At 37.2% G+C, this 13377-nt stretch overlaps 1 protein-coding gene and 1 long non-coding RNA gene across 2 annotated transcripts in view; one reads left to right on the top strand and one right to left on the bottom strand.

The window, feature by feature from the left end:
• Positions 1-13377, bottom strand: part of LOC306989947 — a 261084-nt gene that overhangs the window by 48690 nt on the left and 199017 nt on the right. The window lies entirely within an intron of this gene.
• On the top strand, positions 726-7009 carry hoxb2a (homeobox B2a). The gene is made up of 2 exons (XM_079594909.1): positions 726-1245; positions 2067-7009. Exons 1-2 carry the CDS (start codon positions 753-755, stop codon positions 2798-2800), a joined length of 1227 nt encoding a protein of 408 aa, XP_079451035.1. The 5' UTR covers positions 726-752; the 3' UTR covers positions 2801-7009.

The following is a 13377-nucleotide window of genomic DNA, read 5'->3' as shown; positions in this document are numbered from 1 at the left end:
CCAATAGAAACATATTATTAATTGACAATTCTCTAACCTGGATTTAGTGCAAACTTACGCGCTTTAAGGTCCCAGGTTTCAGCAGTTCTTCAAATTCAGCGTTAAAAAAAAACTAAACACCAAAATAATTTATTTGTGTGGCAATGGTTTGTAATCTCCTATTCGGTAAATGTGGCAGACAATCTCAACATCACTCCTGTACATCCGTATTTATGTGTTTGATAAAAAAAATATATTTCAAGAGCTACATCTCTTGTCTGTTACTCTTGTCAAAAGTTTTAAGATTAATGACCCTTGAGTGTAAATACTTAAGAAGCCATATTGTGGATGTGCTTATCAGACAAGGCCTGTGAATTACATCACCGGTAGTTCTGCATTTGGATTGTTGTCGTCTAGCATAAGAGGCCCTCACTTTACCTCTGCACGACAAAACTGGGCTGTCAGAGCACATGGCAAGCGGGAGCCTTTTTTATTATTATTTCTTCCATGTTACTATAAGAACTGGATTATAATATCCCGTTGTATTTTTTTTTTATCAATTCAGACAAATATTGCTTTCTTTTGCCACCAGGCCCCGAATTTCGATTGGCTGAGATGAGTCATGTGACCAGGAATTGGCTGCAATTTCGCCCATAGTCTTCAGTTTAGTAGACCCTGGTCCCCATACGCTAGTAATATCACCAATATACACAATTATTAAAGCCCGCAAATGCCGTCATAGCAGGAACGCAAAATAAATCCTAGCTTTTTGGATGTTATTTTTTGCGTATGTTGGTGTCGCTGGACGCCCTTTTTGCCCAGGCGAAGCGATGAATTTTGAATTTGAGAGGGAGATTGGGTTCATCAACAGCCAGCCTTCCCTTGCAGAGTGCCTGACGTCTTTCCCCGCTGTCCTGGAGTCATTTCAAACTTCATCAATCAAGGACTCGACAGCAATTCCACCTCCTTTCGAGCACACCATCCCTAGTCTGAGTCCCTGCACAGGCAACCAGGCGCGACCGAGGAGCCAAAAGCGAACTGCCTCCAATGGCCTCCAGCTCCGGACACAAACAGCACCGCCGACGCAGCACCAGCAAGGCCCGGCCCCGCTGTCGGGTGGTGCACCCCTGGCCCACGAGTTCCCATGGATGAAAGAGAAAAAATCCTCGAAGAAGTGCCCCAAGCCCGGAGCCACTGCTGCTGCAGCAGCCTCCCCTTCTCAGGCATCCTCCGGCTACACAACCGCGGGACTGGAGTCCCCGACAGGTACGTTTATCAAAGCAGTGACCGCGTTTGTTCTGCATTTCTTCATTTTGGACATTTTTCCTGAATGATTCGTGGCTTAATAGATGTCGATCTAGCGACAACTTATTGCCTATATTATAACCTATAATTATTACAGTTCTCAAGCTTCTATATTTACACAATTTAAAAAAAGCCCTGTCGAAGTTGTTCTTTGTCCTATTTATATGTTATGTATACAGTATAACCTACTTTGGATGGGCTAGTATTTCACGTCTGACGAGCTCCCTGTATTTAGGAATACTTGTGTAATTCCATTCGATGTCTACATTTCAAGCACCATTAAGCATGGATGATTGTTGTGCATATATATAGCCTATATATATACACATTTAATTCCCGTTGCTGTAATGTCTTAAAAATATAAAAAGGCACCCCTCCCCCATTTCTTAGCATATAGGCTACACAACTGTGCACATTCTGAAAGATTACTATCCTGCAGATAGTAGATCTTGATCTATAATAACGATTTAATCGCAATTGATGTCAGCTGCGACTCGATATTCATTCATAACCATGTTTCATGGCTTGGGGAGCCATTTTGGATATATATTGTGAATGCTGTGGAACACTACAAAATATGGGGCTTACTGAAATACCGCTTGTACACCAAGCTGGTCTATTACCACAAGACATGCCTAACCATTGCAGTCATTGCTACATGACAAGCCCAAACCGCAGGGCTGTTCTACACTGGGATTTTACTGTCATCTGGACAATTTCTCACATACAGTTCGATGACTTCGCCTTTTGTATGGGACTTATTTCTGTTTTGATTCTTGCAGAGGCTCAAGGTGGACTGGATAATGGCAGCGGTTCACGGAGGCTGAGGACCGCATACACCAACACGCAGCTACTTGAATTGGAGAAGGAGTTTCACTTTAACAAATACCTCTGTCGGCCCCGGCGCGTTGAAATAGCAGCACTTCTGGATCTAACCGAGCGCCAAGTCAAAGTGTGGTTTCAAAATCGACGCATGAAGCACAAACGGCAAACTACGCACCACCGGGACGGGCAAGAAGGCGAGCCCAGCGGTTTCGAGCTCCTGGAGGGAACCGACGCTGCTTCACCTTATTCGAGCCAATCTGTGGAATTATCTGGTTCTGGCTCGGCCGCAGTCTCCGAGAGTGAGACGTGCCCGACAACAGCCTCCTACACGAACAGTGCGGACAAAAGTCAGCCCACGCCTGAAGATGGCCAGGCGAACCAGCCGGAGCCTGCATCTGTTCCTGACACAGCGGTTCACTCCCCCCCGTATCCAACGCCTACTGCAGATAACCCCACTACAATGACTGAGGGCCGAGCAGCTGGGCCGGAGCATTCGTTCACAGAGCCGCAGGATGCCACCTCTCTACCCGATTTGAATTTCTTTTCGACGGACTCCTGCCTACAGATTTCGGACGCTTTATCGCCGAGTTTGCAGAGCTCACTGGACAGTCCAGTTGACTTTTCCGAGGAAGATTTTGACTTGTTTACGAGCACCCTTTGTACTATAGATTTGCAACATTTACAGTTCTGAAAAAAAGACATCAAAACGCATACAAGAACAATCGAACTACATATTATTGCAGGGTTGTGAATACTTCTCGACCGCAACATTCCTATAATAGGCTATGACAGAAAAAGAGTGAAAAATAAATTACCTATTTTTTTTAAAAGAAAAACAAAAAAGGCGTGAAGCTAAGCCTACACGGAAATAAATTGTCCATTATTTTGAAAATACGATGATGTAATCTTTTTTTGAATACACATCCGAATGGCTCCTGTCGAAGTTTCAGGTATTTTATTGCCTTTTGATTCTCGGATTTTAGTTGATCTTGGCTAACAGATGAATGGTTGCGGACTTTTTCAGTGAAACTCAATCATTGGAATCTCAGGAATTGTGTCAGACATAAGGGTAGTTGAACTGCTTTTAGGAATTCTCCCAAGGCGGGCGTTGTCCCTATTGAATAATTTTAGAACTAGTTTATTTATTGAGATTCTTTAATAGTAAATTTCAAATTTATTTATTGTACGTTATTTTCATAGTTGAAATAATAAAAATACAATAAATAAAATATGCTGGAGCGAGTGTGATTGATTCTCTAAGGTTTAACGTTTTTTTTTTCATTATAAAATTTGTATTTATTTATTGTAATAGATATTTATTTTAATGACATTCATTTTTCAGAATTTATTCTTTCTCCTTTGTATTGTTGTATGGTGAACAAACTATGCAATTCAGTCCGTATAGGTTGAATTAATGTTTTTTTGAAGAACATTATTAAAAGTATGCAAATATAATGATTATTATTAATTGGTAATAATTATATTGTGATGGTTGATATTCTGTGTTATTAGTAATCTTACAAGAGAGAGGTTGGAACAGCATATGCTCAGGGGGAAAAAAAAGAAAAAATAATAGCCTAAGCTACTAAATCTTGTAGTAATATTCTTAATCTATTTTCAAAATACTACTTTCCCAAAATTCTTACACGATACTTAAAAAAAAAAGACTGCAACAAGAACAGTGATTTTCATTAATCTGAAAAATGAAGCTATTTTATTTATAAAACGGGCTGTGGTTGATAACATTAGACGTAAAAAAAGCAGCAGCACGGATATTATTTATTAGATGGATGTTTTAAAAAATGGGCACATGAGCTGTAGGGGGGTCAAGCGGTTGACTGGGCTGTGGGTTCCCATAGCTGCACCCTGATGCAAAATGGCGCTCGAAACACAATGAAGGATATGAACAATAAAGCGGCAGCCATTATGGATAGTTTGGGCTGCAGCTGCGAGCATGGTGCTCCGAGCTGACTCATTGCAGCTGAACCACCAGTTTAGACAAGCACAGGCCAGAAATATATCAGTTAAAAATACAGATTATATTTGTATTATTATTTTCTATAACTTGTAATAAATATTGAACAAATTATGTAACAGCTGAATCTATCCCAAGCCCTTATGGGGGAGATAATCTTACAATGACATGGTGATTATTTCATGTAAAACAGCCGCAATAACACCACCAACAACAAAACTAGGCTAATAAAATTAATATTCACAACAACAATTATTATTATTATGATTATATTTGTCTGCATCACTCAGGTCAGATTCCTGTTATCTCTCTGTCATTTAGCATTGATGAATTTAAAGCAGCAAAACAAGGTTTCTGTACATATGAATAGGTATTTTGTTTGTTGTTGCTGGGTTTACATTAGCAGTACAAGGTAAGGACCCCTGTGTGTGTGTGTGTGTGTGTGGAACATCTGCTCATATTACTGGAAAGGTGGATCTGGTCACATATAGAAATGCTACTATATGGGAGCTAAGAATTTAACGGCATGTGTACAAAAGCCAAACATTGAATTAACTCACCTGCTTTCATCAGCTTGTGCTAAATAGTGCTGGGATCAAAAATATATAATATCTCATCTTAAGAAAAGTTTGCTGGTTGTCAAGAGTGTAAGAGAGAGGGAGAGAGAATGAGATACAGATGGATAGATACAAAGGCAAATATCTCTACTGTTGATCAGTAAAAATGAGTGTGATTTTGTCTGGCTGGCATCTATCACTAAATTCAGAGTCAAGCCTCAAGTTTGATTTTTAGTATGCAGTTATTTCTTGTTCAGGTCCTGGTTTGGGATTTCTTAATATCCTGATGCCACATACAGGACTCATCTGCCCTACTTCTGTTTAAATCACCTGGGACAGGTGAGACAGAGACTTATCGACATATCTCCAAACAAGATAAACAACTTCTTCCCTGCCCTGAGGCCACACAAGTTTGGTTTATTTATTTATTTATTTTTTAAACCCTCGGGTGCTGATTTTTCCAACATTAGCCTGATCATTTGAGGTGTGGCTAGGTCGAGTTTTATCTCAGTCTCTATGCTTTGGTTGGTGGTCTGCCAGCTCTTATGCATTTATCAGAATGGCTCTTACTGTTTATATATTTTGCAGAGCACAGTGGGCCGGCAAAGTCTAAAATAAGAAGAGGTGTGGTGGCATAGGGATTTTCTCACATGAGAAAATGGGCCAATGTTTACAGTGGTGCATCCTGGGCACTGCTATGCCTGAAGCAGTGGGGACTAGCCAAGATTAAAGTGGAAATGTCTCCTGCCCTATTTCAGTCAAACCACCATGAAGGCTCAGTTTAATCACTGAAGTGGTTAGGAAACCGAAGTACTTTGTCATTGAGCAACATCAATAACAATGGTAACAGCAAAACATTATCTTAGCTTATTTTAGAATGGCCTTATAAGACTTTACGGTTAGCAGAGTAAATACATTGTATTGGATTATGAGCTCTGTAAACAGCTCCTTTTGTAGTAACTCTTGCTTTCATTTAGCAAACACTCTCCGTTCATAAGGCTGCCACTATGCGTATGGTCATATGCGTATGAAGCATCATATGAAGATGGATCAAAATGGTAATTTAAAATGAACCCCAAGGATGTTAATGCAACAATACCACTAAGATGCACCACTTTATGCTCTGAAGACAAACAATTTTTGAGTGATTATGAGGCCAATTGAAACCTTTCTTGTGACATTTAAAAGCTTGAGCAGTTAAATTCGCAGAAATGTTTCGGTATGCATTCTTAGCTCATTTCACTGAAAAACAAGACATATTAGTTCCATATAAAGCCTATAGCTGCAATGTAATGTTTAATAGCCTACACTACAACAGATAAAAATGAAACGTTGATATTTGCACATACAAATTTATACAGACTGCATGATTGATAAGCATTATATAAATGTTTGATAATGATGTAATAAAGAACTATAATAAGTCTCTTATCTTGGTCTCTCTATTTGATCTATTTTATGAGTGAAAAGTAAATGCTGACAAATTGTAAAGGAAACTTTACAAACGAGAAACATACTTTAAAAAAGCCTTTGTGGCAAAGGTTGTGAATGTACACACTCTCTAAACTTATCTAAAGGAAACAGAATGGGTGTGAAGCTGGCAGGTAGATAAAGTGATGGCCAAATAGTAGGGGTGTAACGATACACCAATGCCACGGTTCGGTTCATATCACGGTTTTGGAGCCTCGGTTCGGTTCGCTGTGGGGGCAGGAGGTTCCTGGCAGGGCACAAGCAAGAATAAAGAACACTATTCACTTTTAACTTAATAACAATAATTTAACTCATTAACTATCTTTTTACTGTATTATTTATTCATCTTTGTTAATCTTAGTTAATACAAATTCAGCTGTTCATCCTTTGTTTATTCATGTTACTTCACAGTGCATTAGGCTAACTAATGTTAACAACTTTTGATTTTAATAAGGCTACTAAATGGTGAAATTAACATTAACAAAGATTAATAAATGCTGTAGAAGTGCAGTTTATTAATAGTTAATGTTAACTAAATGTAGTTAACTAGAGTTAAATAAATGTAACTTTATTGTAAAGTATTACCGATTTAGACGTCTGGTGAGTTGTTGATATCAGTTGTTTTATCCATTCATTAAATGGAATCGGTTCAAAGGAGTCATAAGTGCGCGAATCGGAGGTGTCATTAGCGGACGTGTACGCGTTGTGTGATTATCCCGGCAGTTTAGGACATTGCACAAGATTTGTGTCAACATAGAAAACATTTAATCACTGGATAGGTTTTTAGGTTTATTGAAAGTGTGGTTTGTCTCAGCTGAATGTGCGGAACGCTTTTCAGAGAAGGCAACGATTTTTTAGCACAATACACACCGGTAATTCAGGAAAAAAAATCTCCCAATGCTCCACGTGAAGCTTTCGGTCTTCCGACCTTTTACCATCTTGTCAATTCAAGATTTTGATTAATATGCGCGAGGGAGGGAGTGCAAGACAGTTACGGTGCGAGTGCGCGCGCGCGGCCATGTTCTCTCTCTCTGCTCGTTCTCTCAGTAACATGCGCCCTGTCACAAGCGCAGCAGTCTATCATCTACATCTCTCACCGATCAAATAAGGCTTTGGCGGGATAAAAATTCACTTTGGCGGCCGCCAAAAAACGTAATATCGGACGGTGTTTGTGTGGCGCACCAACCACGAATTAGACTATGTGTGGGAAACACTGCAGTCTAACTGCCAAGCGTGATCGATCACCAAATATAACGTGACATGCACTTGGAAATCAAAAGTTAGTGTATATTTAGTAAAATACAGCTTTCATTAGTTGTTACAAGTGTAGGCTACTAATAGGCCTACTATTTAATCAAATGTCAGAAAAAATAGTTTTGTGACATAAGGTGAAGTGAGAGCTGGGCGGGGCAGTAGGGGGCGTGGCGCTTTCGGTTCGAAATGAGAGTATCGCGGTTCGAACCGTAGGTGGTGTATCGCGGTTTTTCGGTTTGGTTTGAATACGTTACACCCCTACCAAATAGCAAGTCAGCGAATACAATAAAATCCATTTTAATCCAAAGACACAAAGGTTTTCAACAAGATCATCAAGTCTGATCGCTTAATATATTCACAGAAATAAAGGACATATATTTTGATAGCGCTATAGGTGAAATGGCTGATAAAAACCAACAAACTTTTTTATAAAATATAACTACATTTTGCCGAAAGGGGTGACCGTACGAATTCATAGGAATTGGGCAAATCGTAAAATATATGTAGGCCTACGATTTAGCAAAAATCGTAGCCTACAAATTCGTACGAGTGAGGTCATATTCATACGAATTAGCCACCTCATAAAATACGTACGAATTGCCGTGAAATCGGGTTGGTTTAGCCTACACCCCACTGCTGACGCTTATGCTGCGTTTACGGATGTCATACCATTAAGCCTGATCTCATGAAAATACGTCTATATAGCACGCATTGTGTTTATCGTGCAAATTATATGCTAAAATTTGTTTTTATACGTGCATAAGATACGCAGTTTTCGCGTGCATTTGATACGCACTTCATTGCGTGTAATATGCACACGCACCCCACAACTAAACCTACCCTAACCAACCCATGCGTATCCTATGCACGTAAAAACTCATTTTCGCGTATACATTGCACGATAAACACACCGGTTGCAGATATGGCAACACATGACACTGAAATTAGAGCTGTTAACGTCAACGTATTCGGATTTACGTTTTTCTTGCACAGCGCTATTAACTCCAAAATAAATCCGCAGTGGTCGCATGCATAGCTACAAGTAAATTACGAGTCTAGGTGTAATTACAAGTTATTCGATCAGGTGAATGCTTTTTACAAGTTAGGGGTGCGTTTCCTGTATAAGGACTTAGCCTATAGATGCTTAACTACCATTGTAGGCCAATACGATGCATCGTTAAAGACATCTAGCCTACTATCTAGTCTACTGTTTCCCGAAACCGTATTCTCGCAAATTGGTCGTTCAACCACGTTGGTTAATGATGTCAAATTAATCCTAGATGTTTTTCTATAAATTACGGACATGGCACCAGATGACTTTCTCATTTTTCTCAGTTATTTTGCTTTACTTCCAGATTCAATCTAGGCTCCTTCTTGGCTATAGGCTAAAGCACGCGCACATGCGCACTATTCAAAAATGACGCGTTAAATCTCTTACTAAAAGACGTAAATTATATTATGTAAAAGACTCAAACTAAAAGACGTAAATTATATTATGTATTCTAAATAAATAATAGAGATTGTACTGAATTGTCAGCTTGATTATTTGGCTCAAGAGAAGGATTTATTGAGTCCACATATGTCATGCAAACAAGAAAATATGCGTCTAACCACAGGCCGAGAGCTGTCGTTCCAACCACACAAATTTGCGATGCTGTTTGCGAATGTTCGTTAGAAATATGGTTTTGGGGAACAGAATAGTTACGGTAATTAGCCTATAAAGGCACCTTTAGATTTAGGGGCGGTGTTTGGGGTAGACCTTTATGCTATAGGTATACATTCATACGAAATAACTAACTTGTAAACAAACAGATACATTTTCTTATGAGATCGCCAGCACAAGATCAAATTCTAATTACAGGCCAAGATAGAATAGTCTGTCATAGACATTTCTTGCGGTATTTATTCTTTGGCACCGTTTAAACAACGAAATTCGGCCTACCAAGGAAGCTCACTGAAAGCATGGTAGGCTATATATGTTTCAAAATGTTTTCAAAAGACAGCGACAGCTGGTGATGAACACATGCCACAAAGAATGAGACACTGGATATTGGCTTAAGACCTTGCATGTCTTTCTACACAAATTTCTGCTTTTAACAAAATGTTAAGACTGATGTCTTGTTTTTGACTCTGATGCACTTGCAGGATTTTTATCAACTTTGTTAGTCTATTATTTGTGTGTGTTGATTTGGTCATGAAAGCTCACCTGAATTTTCAAATGCAGAAGGATTAAAGTCCTTGTGTGTAAAAATGACAAAAGCATTTGAAGAGCAGCATGGCATGACACTGCTGGAGTATGTGGTAACCTTCTACAGCAGAATTAGAGACAGGCGAATATTTGCTTTTGTATGCTTGAAGCAGACCCTTCACAGCTGTCCATATCCTTTCAGAGGGTGAGGGGGCATTCACTTACACTTGTACAGTATCTAACAATAACACATTTTTACCCTTAACCCCGCCAACAAGAGAATGTTCTGACAATACCTCGGAGCAATCATGCTGTCATCTTGTCTATAGCAACAGAGAAGTCACCGAAAAACATAAGGTATCCAGTGACACACCATTGAAGGCAGCTTATATTACTTGTATTTACTTGGAATATTTTGTTATGTTTACAATGATTCTTTGAGTAAGTATCAAAGTTATAACATTGAGTAAAACCTTCTCAACTTTCTGATGCTGGTGTTCCCATCAGGCATGGAAAATTAATAAGGTTGCATTTTTCACTGATGTTTTCTATTTGCATTTACACTGTTTTATCATTGCGTTTGTTGTTAGGTTTAGTAATCTGGAGTTCTACTCAAAATGACACAATCATACTCAAAAACTACCCATGGATTGTTACCGTTATTGTGTACAAATTATTAAGGGTCTCTTTGTTCGGTTGAGTACCGTGTAGATATGTTGTCAAGTGTAACAAGAATACACTTTAAAAGCATGGCTTGATTCAGAATAAAATGTTCTTGAAACAGAGTACTGCGAAGTAAACTTCAAAGTAGAAACTACTCAAACTGGCCAAGTTAAATTGACATATTCCTTGTTCATTTTTACTCAGTTAAGTAGATTTGACACAATTCCCTAAATGTGAAATTTACTTAAAAATATGAGTGCAAAGACTTGCAAAAGAAAAATTAAGTCAATTCTACTTTTTAAGTAGTTATTTACTTTTTATTACAATTATTTTTAATCAAGATTTTAGGTTAAACTGTAGGCCTACAAGAATGTACACTATACAAATATTTTCATGATTTGTTATCGCAACCTTTTTTCTTTTGTCAAATTAACTTAATGTGGTTCAGATAACAATATTTTGAGTTTCTGTTGATTAAACCAATCAATCTCCATTGAAATAACTCACCATTTTGAGTTCATTGAAATAAAAAATAGGTCCCACTTTATATTAAATCCCGGCTACAATACAACGGGAGTTCCCACGGGACTTCAGCGCGCGAGACTACAGCTAGCCGTCTAAAACACTATTTAGGTGAATTTAAACAATGGCTAAGTTGCTAAACACATCTTGTTGTCATGTAAGGACCCTGTTCATGTTGGACAGACATTTTAATTGCATTTTGTGTCTGTTAAGAGGCACAAAAACACTCTTTATGAATATGCCCCCATAACTGCCGTTTTAGCTGAGTGGGAGCTCTGGGCATTAGCGGTAGCAGCTCCGTGTTGCAAGCACCAATTCTATTTTTTCTATAGACAGTACTCACAAAGGTATAACGATCAAGATTAACTTAAAAATTGACCGGAGTTCTCCTTTAAGTAAACTCTAAGTAAGTTAAGTTCAATTAACAAAGAAAATAAGTGACTAACTTGGCAAGTAAAAAGTAAAAGTTTGAGTAATTTCTATAGTTGAAGTTTACTTTCCAATACTTTTTACTTAAACAATATAACATTGTAGTACACAATACACAATGACGGTAACTTTCAAAGTATAATGTTTGAGCATGAATGTGAAATCTTGAGTATATGAACTCCAGATGTCACAAAATGTAAGTAACTAAACCTAACAACAACAGCAATGAAAAAAAAAAAAAAAAAAAAAAAAATCAACCTTATTAATTATTCAAGCCCCAGTGCATGATGAGACACCAGTATCAGAAAAGTTGAGTGTGTTTTACTTAACTTTATAATGTTGATATTTACGTTTTCATTTCTGCACGCTTGAATTGAGTACTAATGTAGAATTTACTTTTTTTATTATTCTTGCCTGAACTAACTTTTTCATGTATATATAAAAAAAAACTGTAGTATTTACTTCACCACAGAATATTTTTTAGCAGTCTTTCTATTAATATAAGCAGGGAAATTATATTATTAAGGGTACATTTCCTGTCCATTGATGATATGTTTTTTTCTAACAAAAACATCTCACACCAATATTTTATGCACTCTGTTTTTAATTTTGAATAAAATTGCCTTTATATCCCTTAAATTAGTTTTTATAATGTTTGCTTTTTGAAATGAGTGGGTCTTGAGTTGAAAATAATGGATAAACATTAAGTCCATTAAATCAAGATTATCTAGATTATTTTTTATTATTCTAGAAATGTATTTCCACAATAAAGACCTTAGAAAAATAGATTGAGTTTAACCTGATCTTTTAACATTTCTTTCAAATAAAAAAAAAATTTCATTTTATTAATGTCCACAAAAATTCTGTCAACTATGTTACTAACCAAACACTCCCAGAAAACTATAAAATGGTTTATGCCAAAACCATGTGACCAGCATCATGTGATGTCATTTTATTCTCCAACAACTATTTTAATAATTAAGCTTTGCAACTAGATACACTGATACATTAATAAATACTAAAAACAAATGTTGTTTTCCTGAGAAAGCACATTGTTTTACACTTTATTTTGCTGATGTGAAATGTTCCCTAAACGATAGAAATCGTAAAATCGGCATGCATAACAATTATAAAATAATTAATTGTATATAACCCAACTTCACACACACAAACTTACTCACCTATGTTATAGGTTGGGGCAATGTCATGATTTCTTCAAGTTTTTAAATATTAAAGACCAACATTAACTGTAACTGCTGGTGCATTGTGACAAATTACCCCATATGTGCCACTATAGAGGCAGGCTGTCTCAAATAGTCAAGACTTCATGAAGAAATTTTCAATAAGCATCGCCACTCTCTAAGATATGAGTAAAAAATGTGACAACTAGTATATACAGTATATCTCATAAATCTAAAAAAAAAAAAAATATTTTGTAACAGTCCCTTAAGTCCCATAAATACTGTCACTTATGATACATTTAATGCATTCTTGCTGAATAAAATTTCTTAAAAACAATTATAATAATCTTACCCTAAACTTTTGAATGGTAATATATCACGGTTTCCACAAAAATGAAGCAGCACAGCTGTTTTCAACACTGATAATAATAAGAAATGTTTCATATTATATCTGAAGGATCATGTGACACTAAAGACTGGAGGAACGATGCAAGAAAAATTCACCTATGCTATCAGAAGAATAAATTACATTTAGAATAATATTAAAATATAAAGAAAATTAAGTTGCAGTTATGTTTCACACATTTTTTTTTTTTTTACTGTTTTTGATCAAATAACAACCTTGCTGCAAAGCATGTGGAAAAGACTATGCAAAGACTATTTTTGAGCTTTGCTTTTTCTATGGGATCGAAAAGTGCTCTGCATTAATGCAATTGTCAGTCTCTTCTTAAAAGTGGGAGATGGAATATCCACTCTGAGAGTGCCTATCGAATTCCATGGCTTTCTGCTCAGACAGCCAACCAATACGGTAAAGAGGCAATGAACAACATATAGAATGTCATGTGACCTTCTGAAAGCTTGGAATAGAAGCAGAGTGCTTTAGGCCAGAGTGAGCACAGTGTCCTCACTTATCATATTTAGCTGCCTACGACATGTAAAATTCATAATTTGTTTCGCCTGAATGAGCCACTGAAAGTGTCCCAATCACACAAAGTAAATAATAGACCTGAATGATTTTTGTTGACATTA

This window comes from Phoxinus phoxinus, assembly GCF_949152265.1.
Source record: "Phoxinus phoxinus genome assembly, chromosome: 1".
NCBI lineage: Eukaryota > Metazoa > Chordata > Actinopteri > Cypriniformes > Leuciscidae > Phoxinus > Phoxinus phoxinus.
This window is presented reverse-complemented; position numbering and strand designations above follow the sequence as displayed.